Here is a 23,805-nt window from a genome sequence, read left to right as displayed (position 1 = left end):
GATTTCATTAAACTAAAATAATTACTCCAATATCGATTTTTTCATCAAATTAAAATTTTTTGTTTAACATGTATTCTCTTTTTTTTCTCTCTTTAGATAAGATCTGTTCAAACTATCCATCCAAATACAATCTTTATCGCTTAAAATAGATTACGTTCAAAACACTTGTCTATATACCGAAGCGTACAGTCAGCACGATATGATTAAAACAAAAAAAATATAAGAAAAAAAATTAATTATAAAAAGTGATATTATTAATAAAACAAATAGCAGAATAAACTTGTTATAAGTATTCTATTGATAATATTAATCAATACAATCGTTTTTATCGTAATCGAGTAATCAAAATGTTCATAATGTAAAAAAATATATTTTTCACACATTGATATTATAAGAAGTGGTTTTGAATATTTAAAGTTATACCGATCGTTATCACTGATATAGAGTTAGTTCGTGACTCATTTTGATCGATAGCTAACGCTATCGATTACTGTATATCTGTATCAGCGCCCACACGAAGATTTAATGAACATGAATAGCGTAAGAAACCAAGTATATCTTAAGACTAGATGGATGGACGATTGATCACGCACGTTTCGCATCTACTCAGCTGTAAAAAGATTGAAAAATAAAATATGGTGAGGTATAGAAACATAACACTCGCTGTGGGCAATGTTTTGTTGGATTTGAATTAGCATACAGTCAGCTTGAAGAAGGTGTGTTTTACTTTTTCCTGCTTATACCTCAGTTGGATCTCATAATGGTGATGGTGGTATGGCCTGGACTGACGATTTATATATCTCACGTAGTCGTTATATTGCATTATAAAAGTCAAAGAGATAAAACCGATGAGTAGGCGCGCGCTTTTTCAGAAACGTCAAGAAACGATCCGTTATTTTTGTGTATCATGCAATCGGTTAGAAATATTTTTCTTATAATTCTACATTGGAATTCCTTTTTCTTACGTATTTAGCCTTCGGTCATAATTTTTTTTATTTTCCTGAACTGAACCTACCTCTCAAGAAGCCAATCCAGTTGGAAACAAACGAAAAGAGGATGCGAAAACGAAAATAAAAAATCCTATTGCAAAACGAACGATACAAAATCACAAAACCTGTTTTTGGTACCCAACAGGCCCACCGAGAGCCGGTTCTTCGACATGGATTTGCGAACCATGACATAAATTCGAGCCGGAAAGATCCTACATTGACCAAAAGATTCGGATTAAAAATTTAGTTTTGAATTGATCTTTTTTTTTAGCTCTAATCTTTTAAAACCATATAGAGTTGGTTTTTTTAGCTTTCTAAAATACATAAAATTATAAAAAAAACATTTCTTATTGATTCGGTTGGTATAAAATTTTTTCTCCAGGTCCACAGAAATTGTTTAAGTAATTTTGCCTTTATAAAAAACGTTTTATTTCACTTGAAGTTGTTGGTGAATATTTTTTGCTTCTAATTGATAACGCCCGAGTCGACCTCGAAACCGGTTTCCGGTGTATAAATTTGACTATAGAATATTTTGAGCAGTATATTAACATTATTAACTAAGAAGACGACGTTTTTACGTCTGTTTTATCTTTTTTTTTAAAGGTAAATTTTTCGGTTGTATAATAAATTCATTGATTATTAATATATTCTGCTTCACAAGCCAGTGTCAAAACAAATACTAATTTTTTTCCAATAATTATTATTCATCTGATTTCATGCAAAATACATGCGGGCTTATATGAACAAGGTCAATTTATTGTCTGCTTAATTATTGATCTAGTCACGTTCTATTTGGACTTGTGTTACTAAGTATGGCAATCGCAATATTTTGATGACCCCAAAACTTGACATTGTCAAAAATAGCTGGCTGCTTAAAACTAAGGCCAAGGTGATGGTCATATTTCCTATGCCATGACTTCATTCACACGTGTGTCATCACAAACACAATAATGTCATTGAATTTATCTCGTAAATAACAATTATCGAATCAAGTGAATAATTTTACTTGATAACCAATAGAATTTAATTTTTTTTAATTTACATAAATTTATCTGAATGGTGGAATTTATTTTTTAAAATCATTTTGAACTCAATTACTTTTTAATCGAAGAAATAAACGAATCGATGATGTTATCAAGGTAATTTATTTATTGCTTTCAAACGAAACATTTGAATTTTCATGACATTCCTCTACATTTTTATTCCTTTTTTTATTTTTATTATCATCATAAAAAAGGGTAAGGTCACGTAAGACATTTGACAACAAAAGAAAATATAAAAGGGATCAGAAACGTTTTCAAATGTTTGACATGTGACGTCTGTAGACTTTGACGTCTCGTGCTCTGGTTTTTCCAGTTAAACTGTGCGACTTGAAGCAAAACTTATATCAAGTAAATAAACCCTCTTTTCTGTTAATAATAAATATCCTGATTCTCAGATAGTAGCTTTTTAGGAAACAATACCTTATAACTTCCATTATTACATTTGTTAGTTCTCCAAGGATAATATATATTATGAAGGCATTAGATAATTATTTTATTTCCACAATGTTTTTTTTTATTATCTTTGAATTCATTACAATAATTAATTACATTTTTTTGATATGGTGATATTGGTTTAGGTATATTTTAATTTAATCATAATAAGATGTGTCTATTTTTGATATGAAAGTCATTTATTTTAAGTATCACTTTTTAAAGCTAATCATTTTTTTTTCAGGCAAAGCTGTGGTGCTAATGGCATCTTTTCTCGTCGTCTGGACTTCAGCGCTTTTAACAGCCTACCCAGGACCAAGCTCAACTCCTATCATATCAAGGTATGCTTCATTTAGTAATTGACAAAGGCACTGACGACCTATAGAGGTCTTATTTCCCTTGGTATATCACATACTTTCTTTTTTCTTGTTCATTTACATTAAACCTTTTATATTATATACCTTTTTTATGAGTAGTTGTTATCAGGTAAAGTAAAGAAAAAAATGTATTAAATTTATTTGACTCCATTTTTTAAAGAAATTCCAACGCCAGGAAAAAAATATTCAACGCATTTAATGAGTAGAAGGAAAAAAGTGTGTTTTTATAGAGAAAAACTCGCAGTTCTATTTATACGCGTGAGGTGAAAAAAAAAGGAATATAAAAAAGGGTTAAAAACGCCTATATGCATTTTATGCAATTCAAAAAAAAAAGTAGATGAGTAAAATGAAAGAGAGCAAGGCTTACAACTAAAACATAGAACACACAGATATTTTACTCGTGCAAGAAAAATCTTTTGCTACCCTTCGAGTTACGTTAGCTTTCACCCCTGATGCGAAAGTCCTGACGTGTTCGTTGTACAGCAAATAGGGTTGTATCACCAATAGTTAGGGTGTGGCTTTGTACTCTCCTGCTGTTGTTTTGCTTTCTGCGCATTTCGAAATGCAAAGGTTGCTCTTTACGCTTGGAATACCAATGCAGTTCACCTAAAATTGGCTCTATTTCACCAACTGCTGTTGGCTTTGAAAATAAGAAATAAAATGGAAATAAAAATATCAAATGAAAGACAAGAGTATCAAGTTGTATTGGAATAATCTCAAGGGATTGTGTGATGCACGATGTTTGGGTTTTTCGTAGGTGTATTCTCTGTCTAGTATCAACCAACATGATTTACGAGTCACGTTGTCTCTCGGCCCACGAATTCTCAGCAAACATTGACGCCAGTTTCCCCGGACAACAAACATACAAGGTACTACTACTTTCCTCAAATCTTCTCACCCTCTTACACGTCAGCAAGTCCAAGAACACCTTTGTTTTCCAACTCAAGACTTTCCATGTCTCCTGAGACTATGACTTACCGAGAGTGACGGTATCTCTTGGAGCGAATCGAAATTGAATCGCGCCCAGAACGTCTCGATACAATAAATACTCCTCCGCAGTAGGTTCCGTTTCGAATCGATGGAAATGGCAAGATAGTGGTGGGTCATGATCGTAACTTAAGGTTTGTCGTTGCAACAATAATTCTCTATTTTTTTCCTGCATCCTTTCTATCCTCCTACTGATGTTGTTTGAAGTACTTGGAGGATCGTAAAACATTTATTTAGTCAATCGATCGCTGTGGATATAAAACAGGAAGACACTCGGGTGAAGTCCCTTAATTTCAGGAAATTGTATCCCGTTCACTCTAGCATACCGGACGTCACGAGGTAGTTGCTAAGTAATACAATATCTTGACTCCTAAGGGATCTTCAAAGCACGTTGATTAAATTTTAAAGTGGTAGCTTTGAAGACGGTCGCAACGGAAGTTTGTAGTTTACTGGATGCGATGTTAGATCATGTCTGTCTCTCTATCTCGCCGCAAACATACAAACGGGTTTTCTGGTCTATTAATTCACATAAATTGGACTCCAACTATTTCAACTAAATGCGCAACTTGAATTGAGATTCTTTGGAAATGAATTTAATTTATAAACTTCTGGAATGATGAAATTAATTATCTCGTGAATTAGAAGAATTTTGGAATGATATATTAAATTAAAGAGAATCAAAAAATATCATCATGTCATGTCGTGTTGGATCCAAATCGTCATCATTTTTTTTTCTTATCCTGCGTTTATCTTTTCTTGATAGTCAGGACGAGAAAAACGTGTGGCGTAGTACACGCGGTCAGAGAGGGCTGGCGCCCTTGAAATTCATCCTTGAACTGGGATAAGAGACGGCGCTCCCTCTCGACACCGAGACCTACCACAACCGGATCGATACAAGGTAGACACCCACGTCCTAAGCTTTTCCCATGAGTCACTAACGATTTTTCCGATCTCAAGACACGCAAACTGTATTAAACTACCCCGTCATTATATGATAATGCAAATTACGGACTCGGCTTGTTTGAGAAATACATTTTTTAGAAATAAAATATTGAGTATCGGCATGATGAATAATAGTGTTTTTAATGTCAAGATGATGAATTTATTTTCATACCTTTTTTTTTTTTAATCTTGTAGCTGTTGAAAATGTTACGTTATTATGAGTGTTATATACATTAGTAATTTGCGTCATTTATTTAAGTGATTAATTTTCTCGTACGCAAAAACTAATATAAAGATAGTGGACAGGAAAGAGGGAAGAAAAAAAATAAGACGTTTGTCGTGTTCAAGGGACAGAGATTACGAAACTCGTAATTGATTGCCAGCGATAGCTCCCGTCTTCTTTCTCTCTGGCGTCCTGACAAATTGTTGTCGCGCGAAAATTCGAACGATGCTTTAGACAGGGGAAAGACAAATAGGAAAAAAAAATGTGGAACGAGAAAAGAAAGAAAAGAAACAGTGTGTTGCTTATAATCGTGGGAGACACGCGTCTTCGTTGTCTCGTCGAATCAACTCAAACAAAGACATGAGGTTTTTTCCTCTAGATCCAAACAAAAAGTATACGATGGACAGAAGTTACTTCCGTTCTACCACCAACATCCTAGACAGTTAGAAAAAGATCCTTGGATATTTTTTTTTTCACGTTTGTTTTGTTTCATTCAAGACGTTTCGAGTCTGACCTTAGTGATCCATAACTACTAGAGATAGAAATTCAAAAGTTGGATAAATATTTTGTTACAGTGTTCATCAGAAATGATGAAGAACCAATCTTTTTAAATTTAAAAATAGTTTCTTTATTTCATCTTGTTATTTATCTAAGATATATTTTTTTTATTATATAATAATTTTCCTCTCGCATAAAATGAATATTTACATAATCATCATTATCCATTAAATATTTAGTTGTCAATTTTAGCTTTCATTTTTACATAATCATCGGCAATATTGTCTCCAACAAAGCTTTCCTCTTCGATATTTATTACAATTTCTCTACAACTGTGTTAAGAATAAATTCATCTCATAACCAAAACACTTTCTTCTCTATTTCCGGCAAGAGTCCAAAAATAATTATCATTTCTTATTACTCGCACTTATCTGCTGATTTTTTGCGCCAGAAAATGATTTGAGTGAGTGATTTTATCCTTTGCTGGGTCGCTTCACCAACGTCGAGACGATCTTCTATCTTTTTTTTTTTCAACCGCCGGCGGCACATAAATCTCTAATTTTTTTTTATTCGTCCGCTTGATCGGGCCAGGGAAACGCTTGGAGATTTTACTAGGAGTTCACTGACTGGGAGTCTTGGGAAAATGGAAATAAAATCCCGTTATGGAAATGTCTATACGTTACACCTTTCTCAATGCCCATATCGAATCACTTTCGCCAGCAGACTGGTCTCGCATAGAGTGCAATTTATTATGCATCGTCGATGAGGTGAAGTACCGGTAGCGTGGGAGACGTCGACAAGGGGCAAGTCTCTAGCAAACATGAGTTAACTGCACTGCGTGTCGTCGTCCGATAAATGAAACTCGACATGGCTATTTTACTCGATAAAATGGTCCTCAATCGGGTATGCAACCAAGGGTGGTAATACAACTATTTCTGTTCATGTTCATCCACCACAAAACCACATTGCGTTCAGAGGTTTTGGATTTCCATAAACTTCCACTTAAATTCCTCATTTTAAACTTCTTCCTCGTTTGCTGTCACCCACAGTTAGGATATTACCAGTTAGCACAGTGAAATCAACTCTCTATCAACAATATTATTCAATCATCAAGATGAAAGGTTTCAATGGCCATCGGCAATGTTTTATATTTATTCTAAATTTACATTGCATCAGTCTTGCACTCCACTAAACGGTCATTTTTTATTTGTCTATCTGCAATTGAAATTCCTTTAAATCAAAGCCGACATGGCATAGAGACAAGCTAGACATAAAGTGGGTGGAGATTGAAGATTAGAAAACAGAGAGATATCGAAGGTTCCAAGATTTATTAGGCCATTATTGGCGGTGGTACTTGATGCTGCCACTGCGCAGTTTCTATTCTATATGACGACAAAGTTAGATAGGAAAAATTCAGACCTCTAAGCACAGCAGGAGACTTGCGAATACTTTATATATATCAGACCCTAGTGTAAAAACGTTAACTAAGTTTTTATATCTCCTTTTCTGCGTGAGAAAATATTTTTCTAGCCGAACTAGGGGAGTTTAATTCATATTTGCCAATTCGCTCAGACTTTTGGAGATTTATAGACGAGAGGGACATTGAATTACGTTGATTCATGTGAGTAAAATCGTATAAAAATTTAATATTAATCTCTTTGTCGAGAGATGAGTCATGGGACTTGATAATTCTTAGAAAATAGTACATAAAAGATGTAATAAATATTCAGAGTGAATGAAAAAAGTACTTGAACAAAAATTATTAATTACTTCCTCCAAGAAAATATCACTTTTCACTTTTTTACATAATTAATGGAGTGAGAATTTTTTTATTGAATGATTATTAATGAAAGATAAAAAAATAGAGAGAATATTTCTTTTTACAACTCAATTAAATTTAGAGTCACAGTTAAAAGTAAATACAGTTATTTTTTTCTTTTGTATCAAGATTTTTTTTTGTTTGTTTTATGCTGCACAATTTCCTCTGGCATTTAATTTTCTAACCAAGTTCTCGTGCAGAATACAGGTTCAAAGTAGCCCACGAATTTTCACGCGACATGTAATGCACTCATGAGATAGCGTCACAAGTGCTCTTGTGATTGTGTCCATTGTTTACTTGTAGAGAGGATAGTGTGTTATTAAATTGCATAAGAGAATAAAGGACGAAAATGTGTTGACTCCTTTTTCATTTCGCCATCTTATTTACCTCGAGGCAACTGTTATAATAAAACATAAGACAAGTTTCGTTCTTTCCAGACATTCTCAAATTTGGCTCTAGAATTCTCCAGTGGATTTAAGCTATTTCTTTGAAAATACCTTCCTTAATTCTCACTTTATGTGTTTTTTTTATATTTCTGTATCAAGACCTTGGTATGCTTCTGCTTATTTTTTTTCTCTTTTATCTTTCATTTTTTTATCAATCCTATCATGCGAATCGGACTGTTTTCAGACGTACGCATTCGTCTGTTCGCACATCTGTTAAGACGAAAAAGTGAAAAAAAAGTAAGTGCGATCCTTTTATCGGATTTGCAAACTTCTTTACATTTCCCTGATGCTGTTCGCTCGTGTGAAAATCTCTTTTAGCTTTCCATAAACTTTCTCTCTTTCGCTTTTACTCTTCAAACTTGTGGATTCTGCCTGAGGATTTTTTTGCTACTTTAATCAATAATAAAGCTCCATCTGTCACTCCGCATAAGCAATCTTCCAATCACGTTAGATAGAAGTAATGTACAAATATTTCCAATTGAAATTATGTGCTGGATTGAATAAAAAATATCAATCAATAATTCATACTTTGCAACTTTGTCTGCGATATATGTTGAGGTAAATTAATAGATTGATCTGCCAGTTTGGATTAACGTGTTTTTACAAAAAAAAAGAATGTGAATGATTCATCATCACTAATCCATCAATCAATACATACATTGGTGATGATAATAAATCTCCTCATAAAAGTCATATTATAGTGAAACCACCAAATATAGTATTTTGTTCTAATTTTGTGTCTTTTATTATTTCTAAAATGACATTGAGTCATCGTATTCCAGTAACATTGAATGAATATGTCAATGGAAAAGATACCTTCGAAAAAGTATCCAATTATTTTATTTATTACATGATGTAAAAAAAAAACTTATTCAACAATTGATGAATAGTTATTTTATTTATAAATATTTCTATTTACCAACCACCTAAAGAAAAATAAAATCACGTTTCAGTAAATCAAAATAGAAAGCCAATAAAATGATTGTGACATCCAGATAGAAAAACAAAATTCAGAATTCTCATGATCAAAGTAAACAATCATAAAATGAAATATTCTTAATTTCATTGATACAATTATAAATTTTTGTTTTCTTGTGCGTATCTGTCAACAGTTTTCCGTCTTGTAGTACTTCCCCTGATCCCTGAAGACCGACAGGAATGGGAAGATAACGTCATTGTCCTCGTTGTCAAATAGTAAACCCTTGTCGTGACATCGGAGAGTATCAAAATGTCTATTGATTAGGACCACAAAAGCCTGAACTATCACTTTAAATAAATAAGCTCATATATTTCAGTATAATAAAGTGAAAAATCCCGGCAGCTTACATTGGTGTAAAAATGATAGAGGAGGGGTTGGAAAAGGGTGATACAAGGGATGTTGAAGTACTCGTAGACTTTCCAAGCGAAAGGGGGAGTCAAGTGAAGATGGAGAATATATATATGTATAGTAGAAGTGGTTGGTTGCAACGGCTGCAAGCTTCTCACCCTTTTATTGACTTCGAGCTTCACAGCAGATTAAAATTAGTGTAACACTAAGAGTCACCTGAAGCTTAAAAAACCCACCACCAGTCAGTAGTAAGAAGGCAAAGTAAATAAGAGCCTTTAAAGTCACTCTTTCTTTTTTTCTTCATTTTTGAGTTTACAAGAAAAAGGCGGAGCCTGTAGATAAGTGCAACCTAGCATCCAAGTAGTTGTAGAATTGGCTAATCCAGTTAAGTCGTACTCTTGTTATTTGAAAAAAAAGTTAAAACTTCAATTCTCCTCCATCAAAATCTACACTACGTCATACCCAAAACTTTCGTTTTTTTTATTCTCTTCTTGGCCATTTCTCTTACGATCCAATCTCAATTTCCCAGCTGGCTATAAACGTGACGTAAAAAGGAACAGCAATCTATTCTACTTGAATCGACGTTAAACTATATCTCTGTGTTATACTCTTCATCAAAGCTCTTCCACCTTCGTCATCGTGTTTCGTTAGTGCTGAAAATGTAAGCTGAGCTTCTGTTCCAAGTACTTGCAAAATATTGTCAATATTTAAGTCTGGGACAGAAAACTATTAATTACCTCGACACAACTCACCTTCTCTAAAATTTCAAACTTTATATTTTCCGTCTTTCCACTCCATCAAACTCAACATCAGACTAATAAATACCAGTAACCTTTACCTTGAGTTTTGAACAAGGTCACTGTACGTTTGGGGGTTGGTCCTTTGACCCTTTCTCTTCTGTTGGAATTTTATTTTTCTAGCAAGTAAGCTCCCTTGAAGAATTCCTAGCCTCCCTCTATGCTCGGTCGACGAGGTCGTTACACAAATTAGCGACCTTTATTCAACGAGGTCTGCTTTAAGTCGCGAGGGGTGAGGACGAGCGGGTTGGATACGTCGATGTCGCGGGGGTTGAAGGAATGGCCTCTCTCTCGCGAGGGCAACATTGAGAATCAATGGCGCAGCTGACGAGCTTTTACTTGCGCATGTGCGCAGACAATTCTATCGACCGTCGCTGCAGCACAGACACGGCCTACCCCTTCCTTCCTGCAGACAAACTCTCCCAGACCACAACGCTAGGGGTGGCGACCGCTGCAACTTTTGGCCTTGACTCTCGTGATCATACTTTCCCTGATAATCTATGACAGTTCTTCGACATCTCAGGACATTGAACGCGACAAAAAATACTTTTTTCTCGTGAATAAAAAGTTGTTGGATGTGATGTTCACTTAGCAAATGAGTTTAAAGATTCATGACTTTCACTATCTGATATAAAAATCTATTAATTTTTTTTTATTTAATAAGCATTTAAATAACTTTCATTAACTCTTATCATTAAATTATTTATATCTTAATAGAATCCATTATTTTTATGATTATTGTAATTTGCAGATTGATTGATCTATTTATCCTCACTTGTTTTCATTAAGAAGTCTATTCCAGTCTATCACTTAATTTATTCGATGACAGTCAACTCATGCGGGTCGATAAAACAAATTAAACAAAAAATATATTAGTATTAATCATTCAATCTGTATTTCTTTTTTATCCTTTCATCGACATTGTCAACAAATTATATTTAATTGAATACTTACTAATTTCGCATCAATATTGACAATGACTATCTACCATGTTGATAAGTGTGTGTAGGAAAAATAGATGGTCTTTACTTAAATTGATGAGCATGGCGAATTTATATTGCAACTGACAAGAAACCCCTCTTGAAAAAACAGAAGGGGTAATTGCTGTAGGAAAAGAATTTTTAGGAAGAGTGGAGAAACGTTAACGATGTAGGATTTCCGCAGGATCATCGTTGGGAAATAACGACGAACGTGGTTGGACTGCGGATCATGCGAGTCGATTTTGAATTCCCTCGTGGTCATCTAGGGTACTAGCTAACGACAGGATCGTGTCTCCCTTTCGTCCGGTGTTCTCTTTACTTTCACTAGCGTCATAATCGCTTTTACTCGAGTAATTTTCGAGCTTTTGTCACGGAAAATGCTTGAATCGAACAATTCAGCCTAATAGTCATACTTCCGGTTGTGCGCAGCCTGGACTATTGGTCGTTTCCAGATCTTCATGAAATTCCAGTAGCTTTTGTCGCCACAACAATGGAGTAATTAGTGAGGAATATTCAAATTAAAATACTTTCTTTTGTCAATTGTCTTTACCAGGACTGCAGCCAAGCTTGCTTGAGGAATATGCAGCAGAAGCTATTATTTGAGTATTGTAGTGATGTGTCTGGTGTCTAGACTTGTCGTGGACGTGTTCAGATGTCAAAATGTCAGACGCATCCGAGTGATGACGTTCACCAGAGATATCTTGAGAAACAGCATGACGTTACGTTCGACGAAGCGTGAACAGGAATCAGGGGTTGGAAGTTGGGAAAGTGTTTTTTCTTGCATTACCCATCTTCTTTATCTCCAACTTTTGTATTATTTTTTTTGTTTCATTTTTATTCTTTTTTTATAAGTCGCAACATTTTATCGGAATACATTTAACACGGTTTATCAGTCCAATTTTATGCGCAGACGCCACTCATTATAAAAGCCAACAGATAGGGCGTATCCATTCTCGTAAAGCGGATCGTTTGTAGCTATTACCCTCACCCACCCTCCACCCACTTTTATGACACGCCGTTACACTTTTCACTTTTATCACGCCCGATTTTTGGCAACTAAATTGCCAGATTTTTTATAGATATTTCAGTTGTATACAATTGCTGGAAGTTAATCTTGTTCAATTTGTAATTGTCCTCTTTAAAAAAAACATTGTTTCTTCGAAAAAAAAAAAATTAGCAGATCAAATTTCATTTAATGTTCATTATTACATCAGAATACATAGTATACAATTCCATTTAATAATTTTCCCAGAAAGATAATAAGTGTTAATTTATTAATTTAATATCTTTCGAAAGAACTTCCGTTTTAAAATTCTACACTTATTTTATTCTTTATTTAAGAAACCACCCTAATTACAAAAATTTCATTAAAAACTCTCTTTTTTTCTATCTTCAAGATCAATTCCTTTTTCATTTATGTATAATTATTTTTAAAAATTCTAATTTTAATTCCATGAAATTGCATTCGTAATACACAGTCCTTGAGTCAACAAATTATAGCTACGTCGTCATGACATATGAAAAAGTCGTCACGCATGCTTATTAAAACAAAAAAATTAATGTTAACAAAATAAAATCAGTACGGTGCGTTGACAGTATTATTTATTTTAGACTTCTTTTTGCTAACGATAATAAGTTGATTTCATTAGTCTAAGTGGAGTAGAATAGCATTTTCACTTGTCTATTAAAGAGATAAAATGAAATAAAATTTTCCTGCCACGTCAGGTATGAAGTTAATTTCTGCAAGCTCATCGAGACGATAAACACTGCTTGTAAAAGTCCTCTCGACTATAAAGTGATCACTTCGTCTTGGACGCAACCGGCGTCGTCTCGGGTAAAGGTACTTCAGGATATTGCCTTCAAGTAAAAGGGAAAGAGAAAAGAGACAGAAAAAAGATAGAAATGGAAACAAAACTCGTCCGGTCTTGAATTTGATGGAGTCCTTTTCTCTCTGGTGAAGAGACGTTAGCAATCGATATGGCTTTTTCTCTCTGTCTACTCCAATGAAAAAGCTCTGACTAGAGTACTTGAAGAATAAATCTTCTATTCGGTTCGCGTACGAGTAAATGGAAAAACGTATCTTTTGCTCTGTTTCGCATGTCTATGACAACCACACTATCTCGCGAGTTCACTTTCCCAGAGAAAATAAGTTGACGCGAGTGAAGAAAAAAATGGAATGTAACACTTGTCTTTTTCACACGTGTTTGCCATACCTTCAGTAATGTAATAAAGATTTATAGAGAGCTTTAAGGATTATCACCTACACTTATTACTGTACTCGAAAACTTTTCGCAACTTTTTCGGGAATATCACAAACGATTTCTTTATCCTCATCTTCCTCAAGTTATCCATCAACACTCACGAAAAACTTGAGAAAATAATATATCTCCTGAAAAGTTTTAATAAAAAATTTATTAATCCATAAATCCACCGAAAAATATTCAATTTATATTCACTTTAAAAAAAGCTTCTAAATTAATTCATTATTTAAACGTCTTTTTTTTTATTTTATTGCGCAATTTTAGATGAATTTTTTATAAAGAGACTTGGTGATTGTCTTATGGATGTATTAAATATATAAAGTAGTGTAAAATAAAGAAGAGGATACGAATAATTAAACGATCCTTGCAATACCATCACCTCAAGATGTCTCGAAGTGAGGGACACTTGAAAATTGGTTGGGAGTGTTTCGAATAAAGTTATTCGTGGACCTGTAACTTTACTCAGTCTTCGACACCCTTTTTGCCACGAGTGTCTTCGTGTTATATAGGCGAGACAACTAAGGGTTGCGTAACCCTCTAGATGGCATCGTAAAGTTGGCATCTCTCCCTTCGATACGCGTCAGTCGATTTAAATCGTAACGAATGCTGTGTCGCGTAATTCGAGGGTGATCTCTTCCCTCTGTTCTTCTTCCTTTCATTTCGCTCGATATTTTTGCGACTGTTCTCTCTACTCCATGTGCAAACGAGGGGAGATTTAAGTAATTGCGCCTGCAATATCGAATTCGGGTTATTGGGAGAGCTTGGATCAATTCTTATGCAAATTTTTTGCAGCATATTTTTCTGATACTTGAGAATAGATGATAACAGTAATATGCTTGGAATGAAAAAATTACAATATGTCGAGCATAAAAAAATAACAATAAATAGAAAGAACAGATTATTTTATTTTTGAATTGATCATGTGTTTTTGTATCACTTCAAATAATTATTTCTCCTGAACAATGAGGTAAAATAATCTCTTTTTTTTTCTTAATTTATAGAAATATGATCTTTGAGATCAATTAAAATAGAAGGGCTGCCAGCTGTGAGCCTGTCAATGCCAAACTACCTTAATATAAGTACTGACGGCTATTTTTGATAAATAAAGAAAAATAAGTAAATAAAAAATTTCAAAATAACTTAAAATAAAAATGTTAATATTTAAATAAAATTATCATATTTATCGTTATTAATAATCGTTTTTGTTTTTAATATTAAAATATTAAACAGTTTTATTCATATTTATTAATCATTAAAATTTATCTCTTAAATTTCAATGCAAAATTCTCCAATTAATTTAATTAAAGATGAAATTTAATTAGCTAACACGGAATAAATTATGACTCATCGAGACTTACATATTTATTTATCGTTTAATCTTCATAGAATGAATTCTATGCGAATGCAAAATAAATAACGATTATGTCTACTGTAGGGAAATATCAAAATAAGCAAGAGGGGAAAAAATTTAGGTTGTGTAGAGAACATACTTAAAGCAATGTCCGTAGGATAGTAAGGTTGAAAAACGATGGTCGGTATGGTAGTTAATTCCATAAAGGTCCCGAGCGCCTCATCAGCTGTTGGCCTGAAGGTACTCCCTTGGGTCTAACTCACGATAATCGAGGGCGTTTTGTCACTTTTACGTGAAAAACACAAGTGATAAAAGTCTTGTCTATCTCTTAAGAACTTTTGTTGTTAATTTTATTGTGTTCACTTTTTCTTTTACTTGTACTGCATGTATATATAATAGAGATTTTTATGAGTCCGCAGGCAATGAATAAGTAAAGAGTCTGAACGAAGTAGTTGGTAAAGTTTAGAGTGAAATGATTACAAATTCAATTAGAGACATTTAAGCACCTTGGAACTAACGAACATCTTGAAAACTTTGTGCACGATACTGTGCTGAGTCTCTCCCTGGGCATGGGTAGAGAAAAAACGAAATACGATAAAAGAGGTTGAGGATAAAGTTTCGCCCTCGGTCTTCCTTTTTTCTCAGGAGAAATGAATAAGAGTGTTTGCCATTTCGCGTATATAACTCGTCAAGGTCTCGAGAGGTTGTATGTTTCACTCTCTTTCTAACCAAGTCAACAAACAAGAAATACCTCTTCATTATTACGACTACATTTTAATATTAATGAACTAATTAGTAATTCACGTCGTCTTTTGTTCTTTTTCATTATTTTCCTTCCGGCTCCCTTCTTTTTTTTTCTTTGTCTCGTGATTTTTCTTTTTCCAACCATGAACGCATCAACCGCGACCTAGGGCCACGCGGATACTGCTCAAGCGTGATAGTATCTTCATTTTTTTGGCCACGCGAGCAGACTTGGAATGCCCATAAATCGCATTGGCACGAGGTCGGTAGCTGAGACTTTTCTTTCCCTTCTCGGTTGAACAGCGTGTCGGAATTCAAATGTACTCGGCATTAATTTATCTCCGTCTTTTCCGCTAGTAAGAGGACAGTAAAACCCTAAGGAAGTGAATAAATACCATTTTCTATTTCTTATGTTGTTGCTTTTACTCTAATGCACTTTACCTTCACTCTACAAAGGGATGACTTGGTCTATATACTGGTCACAGTATAATTTACTGCAACTATGGTGACATTTTATCGCATGAAATTGCCATAAAGCTAAACCGTGACTCGAGTGTCACTGACGTGGGCCTGAATAAATTACACAATCCGCTATATAAGCGTGAGTTTCCTACTTCAGTGTCGAGAACCTTTTTCTAATGCTCGGTCATCGCCACTGAATATTCCAGACAAAATTAGAATCACACCTACGAGTCACTTTTAAGCATTCTCTCTCATCCGCAGCATGTGCAAGAATCAAATTCGCACTCAATGTCGTCGAGGAATTTTCTCATACACATTTCTCGATTTAATTGAGGCATTGACCAGTAATAAATACAATCAAGTTTCTCAATAACAAAATAAAAAAAAAGAAAAAAAACAAGCTTAATAAATAATTAAATAAAAATAAATAACCATTTGTGTTGAATGGAAAATAAATGATGAATTTTCCATCATTAAAATGATTGCAACGTTGATAACAAAATCTAAATGTATATTTGCGATAAATAGAGGAAAGAAAAATACGGTAATCAGTCAACGACCGCACGAGACTGCGACGACGGTCGTCCAGTGCCGTCAGGGTCGGCGTTCGCGTGGCGCAACGTTATGCTAGGTTAGTAATATCGGCGCAACGAGCTATTACTAGCTCTATTCTTACTCTACCTCGCTCAGCAAACACGCGAGTTCACATACATATTCATGCCAGCAGTATAAGTCGAGTATACACTCTATATGACATATACGCGAAAGCACATATGCGATGCGCTCTTATATTAGTCACTTCACTCAGCTCACATTCACGTCCACGTGACTAAGCTGCATACTCACTCGGGAAAATCCACTTGGTGATAACGAAAGTCGTGTAGGTCAAGAATTATTGCCGAGAATATTTTCATTCGTCACATCATTCGTATATCATAAAGCTATTATACTAGCTATATACTCTACTTGTTTATTTTTAGCTATTTCAACATATGCGACATTTTATTTTCAAAGTACGCAGTCTCAGTTTTACAACTAGACAACATGCACTTTATGAATTTCATTGCGACATAAAAAATGCAAATGTACTAGAGGTATGATTTTTATTTTCTAAATTCGTTGTTGAGTTTATTTTAGAGTGATGTTGAAAGAGATCATTAAAATTTTTTTTTTTTTTCATTTTTAATTTATTGTTAGAAAGAATTATTTATAGAAAATATGTAAATAATTCGAGAGAAAAAATATCAATTTATTTTTATATGAAAAGAATAATTTTATTTTGTGTAAAAATATTTAAGTATTCTTTTTTTTTAAATCAAGAATAATAAAAAAATAATAATAAAATCCATTCAGTATAAAAATATAAATATATTTTACTGGAAGAATATAAAATGATGGAAGCAATGAAACATTTTTTTTTTTTATCTTTGTAAAAAGTGATTTTTTTTTTCCTCATCGAATAATTATACATGGTATTATTTATTTATACAATCATCAGTTGTATTAATAAAAAATGATTCATAGATCATAAATTTTAAAAATATACAATATTTTCAAAATTCTTCTTTGATTACTTAATATTATTTAAATTATTCCAACAACTTTATGTTTACATTGATAAAATATTTTTATTACTCTTTAAATATTTTCAATTGAATCAAGTTCATTGAACTCATGAATATTTTATCGTTTATTATTATTAACACATTTTAATAATTCTCATTTTAAAATTTCGTTTTTACCAGATATTTCTTTTTAAAGTCATCAAATATTATATTTATTATTTAATTTTTATTCAATCATAATGAAGTATTCTTAACATTTACTCTATGACCTTTAAAACTAATTATTTCCTGAAAAAATGAAATAAATTAACTCATGCAACAATTTGTAATTGCTGATTGATCAGTTGACTCCTACTGCCATTTAATACATGTACGTGAAAATGGTATTCTATTTTTAAAGACTAAAGATCAAGTGATAACCAATAAACTCCACTATTACATCACACAAAATTATATTTATAAATTGAGCAAATTCAATTATAGCTCAGTCAATCACAATCTCTAAAAAATTTATCAACACCGTTATAAATTATCCAATTCCTCTAATCACAACATAATTATTTCTAATTACATTAAATATAATTTTCTATTTACACTACACATCTAACTGTATCCAATAAAATAAATAATTCCCAATCATTACATTTCCCTATTTACAATCACTTTCTCATTTAAATCTCACTAAATTAACCTGAACTTATTAACTAACAAAAATATTCATCTTGATTAAAAATAAATTTCAAGCCTTATTTATCCAGCAATTATGCCATCGTCCAGTCCACATCAACATCATCATTAAAAGTCAGCAGAAAAACGAAAGAAAAATACAAAATAATATGTAATCATCAAGCTAATAGAGTAGGCAAGTCTATACATTCACATAACCTGCTTGATGATAACTTCACTGTCGTAGGTCAGAATATCAGGTTTTACGTAGTTGATAGTTGCGCAATAACCAAGTGTTTACAATGTTACTATACTCTGAAGGTTCAATGTGTTATAAAAAAAAACATCACATCTATTCTTCAGTTCTCAAAATAGTTTTAAAAATTAAATTTATTTCTTGAATGGCTCAATTTGACAAAAACAATAATGTTATGCTCGAGTCCAAATGATTGGGCGCCCAAATAAGCAAGGTATCCACAACAGTGGAAGATATTTAGCGTGCTGAAAGGCGTGGGTATTTGTTTAAGTCACGTGTCAGACAAAGCCAGTGCGTGTTTTTCGTGTTACGTAAGTCATGTGTTCACATTTACATCGTAGAACTGCGCACTTTGTTAACTACATGTATTCTCTTCCTCGTCTTTGATTTGTTCTGTCTCTATATGCATAGAAAAGCTGTGAGATAAAGTTAGTGAGTAGTGTATACAACCAAAGTATAGGATAAATATATCTTTATTATATAAGTTGTTTGTGGCGCTTTGAAGGTATTATATGAAAGAGAATTAAATGAATGTTGGACATTTTATGTACACACATTGCGCAATTATTCGTTCGAGTGTTAATGATTATTCAAATGTATACATTCTATTTTTTTTTAATTTTTTTTTTTATATTTTACCTTGTCCTTCAAGCGTCCTCAGATGATTATGTTAGCAGTGTAAATAGTTATTTTTATTTGATGATAAAAAATGGTTATCTTGTGATGGTCTTACGGTGTCAATGTTTTATGTATTCACTTGATCTATTATAAAAGTTACATATCCATAGTTAAATTGCTACATAATTGCTATGAATTAAACAAGCCATCTAGCAATAGACTGGTCGGCAAAACAACACAATGACTCGTGTCGCGACTCTAGGACGCCAAATAAATCGAGTCTCGTGCAAGAAATCGTGATATTGCGAGCTTGTAACATTCGAGCATTTTTCTATTACATGAATTATATTTTACATTTTATTTTATCATACGTCTTACATATCTTTCTTGATAATGTTAGAATATTATAGGAGATAATATCGAATACTTGAATAAAATTGCTACTAATTGGTAGTTATCACAACAAAGTTGTAGATTAAATGTTTACTTCCTTCTGCGTAATATGTTTATTATTATTATTATAGTCATGGGTAATGGGTGGGTAATTTAAGAGACAGCTTCTGGGGTGGAACATAAACACATGTAGATGAAGAGTTAAGTGGACTCTACTTAAAAAAAAAAAAAAAGAAACAATTTTTCTTTTTTTTTTTTTGGAGTTTAAAATAAAAATTATATCAATAAACAGTTAGAGCATTGATTCTAAACTGTAGAATCAACTTTTTTGTGATTTAGAAATCTAATTATTTATTTCAAAATAATTTGAACAAATAAAAATATTTTTCTAATGACTCTAAAGTATGTTAAGGATTTTTTTAATGAGTTTTTTCAGTTTTCCTTTTTTTTTATCTCTCACACTCGAGTGACCTTAAATAAAATAAATACTCTATTATTAAATAAATACAAAATCATCTAATATTTAAAATAATACTTTTTTATTTAACATTGACTAATATTTTCACAGTAATAATTTCTATTATCTTCTTATGTTTGATTTTTTTCAAAAATTATAATTTTTTATGCAGCAGAAATAAATGCCCATTCATTATTATCCTTTAAAAAAAAATTAATAACCTCTTGAGATAATTGCTGAGCCCTCAACCATCATCTTGATGATTTACTGACAGCTGAGCATCGACACCACTTATTAAATAAGTTGAATATTCGTCAAGTCAATCAGTACATCTGTCAAATGATCAACTCCAAAGAATATTTGATATATTACGTGATGATTGAAGGTTTCACTGATTTATCAGGAGAATCTCTAGCTCTTTGGATTAGCCGGAAAAGGCTATTGGATTCTAACAAAAGGCTTCCTGATGACGAAAGTATAGCACCAGTTGAACATACTACATTTCTTTCTCTCTCCATACATTCCATCCAATTCCCATTATGTCACCTAGTCGCGTGCCACTCGACTCAATCCCCCGTAGAAAGTAAACGGTCGGGTACCCCCAACGTATATATTGTCGCCCGAAAAGAGGAAAAAAAAATGTCAGAGGCCTTTCCGAATGTACAGAAAACGAGAAAGATTTTGATCAGCTACGACAGCTGCTAATGTGCTCCGATGAATTTGATTCGACGACCGTGAGGGTTTTACCTTTGGGAGGCACTCGAGGGTGTGTGGGGAATAAAGAAAACGTTTGGTTGATTGCGTACGAATGTGACATGATTCTGCAGGCGTTCATCAACAGAAAGGGAAAATATATTCATTTGTTATTACCAGAAAAAAATTTTCTGGGAATCACATCCGGAAAAAATCCAATTTTTCTTTTCATATTCATTCACCAATTTTTTTTTAATATTCAATAACATTTCTTTCAATTCATTATTTATTCAGAAAATGATATTAATATCAAACAAAGCAATTATTGGAAATGTTCTCTTATCAAACAATAAGTCAACATGATCCACTTGGGAACAGAATTAGCTCTGGATCATCAACGAAATTCTTTCTTCCCGACAATAACAATTTCTTTTATGTAATCTTTTGTCCATTGTCCACAACACGTGGCCTCATTGACGAGACTTTCGATGATTATTCCACCCTCGAGCTATTATTCTCATGCTCAATATTTCTACCAATAATAAATACCCTGGCGAGGGCTATATGTGGTATTTAAACTATAGCTTAGCTGAGAGCTAAATCTAATTGGCTGACTGTAACACAGAGAGAGAAAGAGGGTGGGCTTTTTCGATGCTAACAATATGAAAGAAAAAACCTCCTGACATATTCCCTAGAGCAATACGGATTACTTTGTTTTTCCGCACTCGCGAGGCAGCTGTGAACCACCCGTGAACCCTCATGTCTGTCCGTCAAAATATGACAATAGGCCACGCGCCACCCATAAGTCCCTCTTGGATTTTCCTAGCTCTCGTTACTTCCTTTGTTTCCCTTGCACAATTCAACAATTAGCAATTCTAAATATTTTGCTTCATAATGATTACTTTTTCTATTTGTTCAAAGTTAGGCTGCCATGTTGTATACATCATGTTCATCAATAAACTCTATTAAGATAATTATAATTCTTTTATTTATTTAAAAATTAATGATAGAGATATCCTTTAATTGATTACTGAGTAAATAATTTATTGAATACAATTAAATAATATTTTATTCAAAGAGAATCATTGATTACTTCAAGCTGCTTGATAGCTTGACACCTCAAACGAGTGATGAACCTTCATTTATGCAATCCATTTAGGATGAGTAATTTTCACCATTGCATTCTCCACCTTTCTATATATTTAATTCATGACATTCATAGACATTGATATCGTAAGTGAGTTTTATAATTAATTAAAAAATGAAATTACTTATTGAATGCACAGGAAGAAAGGAATTCATAAAAATAACTGAATTAATTTAATATAAGAATAAAGTGCATTTAATTTATCTTTACTATTATCATCAAATTGGCACACACGTATTATTGCATTTATAATAAAGCATAAAAGGAAATCGATAGGGTTATTATTTAAGAATATTATCTGATGAGAGGTAATTAGATTGCAATATTGATAATTTGTAAGCAATATAACTGCTGAAGTTTGCATTATTCAGTGCTGCATTTATCGAATCTTACGTCATTTTCATGGGAAAATATTTTAATATATCTAATAAAAAAATTTTTATTACTTTTTTTTTCTGAATAACAAATTTTATTTACTAATTTTCTATTCATAGGATTATTAAATAAACCTATAAACCTATTTATTTCTTCGAGTATATAATCAACTAAACCGCAGAATATAGATCGTGTTTGCAAGTAAACACGAACAAATCACTCCAGTTAATTGAAACGAAATGATTTTTTAATCCATATATGAGGTTAAATTGCAGTTGATCAGAAAGATATCAAGCCAAATCGAACTAACGAGGTCGTAGGAGATACATTAGGTCATTGACTCGATCTCCCTGGAACGTCTCGTGTTACCATCACGGGTGAAAACGAGAAGCCAGCATGCAGGTCTTTATACCGACTTGGGACAACATTGCGTTATACGTAGAGAAACGCTATATCTATTGGATACTTCTCTGAATAGCAAATAATATTTTCTATTGATTGACTAGTCTATGCATTCCAAAACAGACTTTCACTACTTTGTGTTCAAGTGTTATGCATTTTTTATTTATTCCTCCATCAACAAAGTATCTGTTTTGTGCTATCTGTTTAAATGGTGGATTGAAAAATTTTCACTTGGCGGCACGCGACAAGCTTTCTTTATTTATTACACACTACCTGTGTGATCTGTTGGTCAAACTCCCAAAGCAATCAATCGTCTGACGACGGGACAAAGAAAGTTACGTTGAGGGGACGATGGTATAAACGAGGAAGACGTGTCGAGAGGCCACGAGCGGAGATTCCATTCTCCCTGTTTCTTTGTCTCATCCACCCCAAAAATTCAGTGTTCCTGTGGGCTACAGATAGCATGAGGGTTCTCGGCGAGTGCCAGGTGCTCGGAGAATGGAAAGGGGATTGGTCTTAATACGCCGAGTATTTCATCGGTCATAATCCACCTCTATATATATAAGGGGTTGCTCGTCCCGTTTGAAGGGATGAGTTTGATATCAAACGCTTGGAATGTCGGCCCGTTCGCAGAAATGGATCCAGTGAAGGTTCTTACGATAGTATATTGCAAAAAAAAGAGAATAGGAAAATAAAGGGAAAAAGATGTTTCTCAAACTGTACACGACGACTTTTCGATACACTTTTAATAGCAAAGTTTCTCTGCCAAGTTCAGACATTTCTTTTTCTTTTATCATACACAGTTAGTAGCCCTTTTTTTTTTTATTTTGCTGTTTTTGAAAAGACAAGTTTTGTGAAAATATTTCGCTAGGAAGTATTGCAGTATTTTTTCCTTTTGTTCGGAAACTTTATTTGTACAGTTTTGTGAAAGATAGTTTTTATAGCTGCAAAAAAAAATACAAAACAAAATTTGATAGAGGTTTTATTGTTAATTGTATTTTTTTTTCACTTCTATTCAAAAATACGATGTCCTTTTTAGGAAACAGTTAATTTATTGATAAAATGGACAGTGAAAAAATAAATAAGAAGTATTTGGATGTTAATCTGTTGAAGATAAACTCTTTGACAAGGTACTACTTGCAAATGAATAATTTTCTCTCTAAAGAAAGTACTCGATTAAAAATCTCAATTTGACTTAACGCAAAGAGAAAATCTCCATTTCTTTCAATTCCAACGTTTGTTTTCTTTCTTAACTCCAGCGGATTACCCGACAGAATCGATAAGACTTTAGTGTAAATCTCCGACAAGATATCTCTCGAAAAGTGAAAACGTCATGGGGATAAAAGCATACTCTTGCTTCACACTTCGTTTTCACCTTTTCCTGTCTGATGGATATGTTCTTGTGACTCCCAGTAAGACAGAATAATAACGCACATTGTGATCATTGTGAGTATAGAAGTTAAAATGAAGAGTTCCATAGGGATAGAATGAGGGAAAGAAGGGATGTGAGAAAAAGAACTTGCAGCTTGGATCGGTTGTATCTCATTCCACGATAGAT

The 23,805-nt window shown here is 33.1% G+C and overlaps 1 protein-coding gene across 2 annotated transcripts in view; it reads left to right on the top strand.

Moving 5' to 3' along the window:
* Nucleotides 1–23,805, top strand: part of heca (headcase) — a 78,773-nt gene that overhangs the window by 15,594 nt on the left and 39,374 nt on the right. For both annotated transcript variants that reach the window (XM_035084813.1, XM_035084812.1), the window contains exon 2: nt 2,709–2,805. Coding sequence is in view for 1 of the 2 variants with exons in the window: in XM_035084812.1 (XP_034940703.1) it covers nt 2,709–2,805 (97 nt within the window). In the remaining variant the exon portion in view is untranslated. The remainder of the gene's footprint in view (nt 1–2,708; nt 2,806–23,805) is intronic.

The sequence above is a fragment of the Chelonus insularis genome, unplaced genomic scaffold (genome assembly GCF_013357705.1).
Source record: "Chelonus insularis isolate UGA/USDA-ARS -01 unplaced genomic scaffold, ASM1335770v1 contig_397_pilon, whole genome shotgun sequence".
Lineage (NCBI taxonomy): Eukaryota > Metazoa > Arthropoda > Insecta > Hymenoptera > Braconidae > Chelonus > Chelonus insularis.
This window is presented reverse-complemented; position numbering and strand designations above follow the sequence as displayed.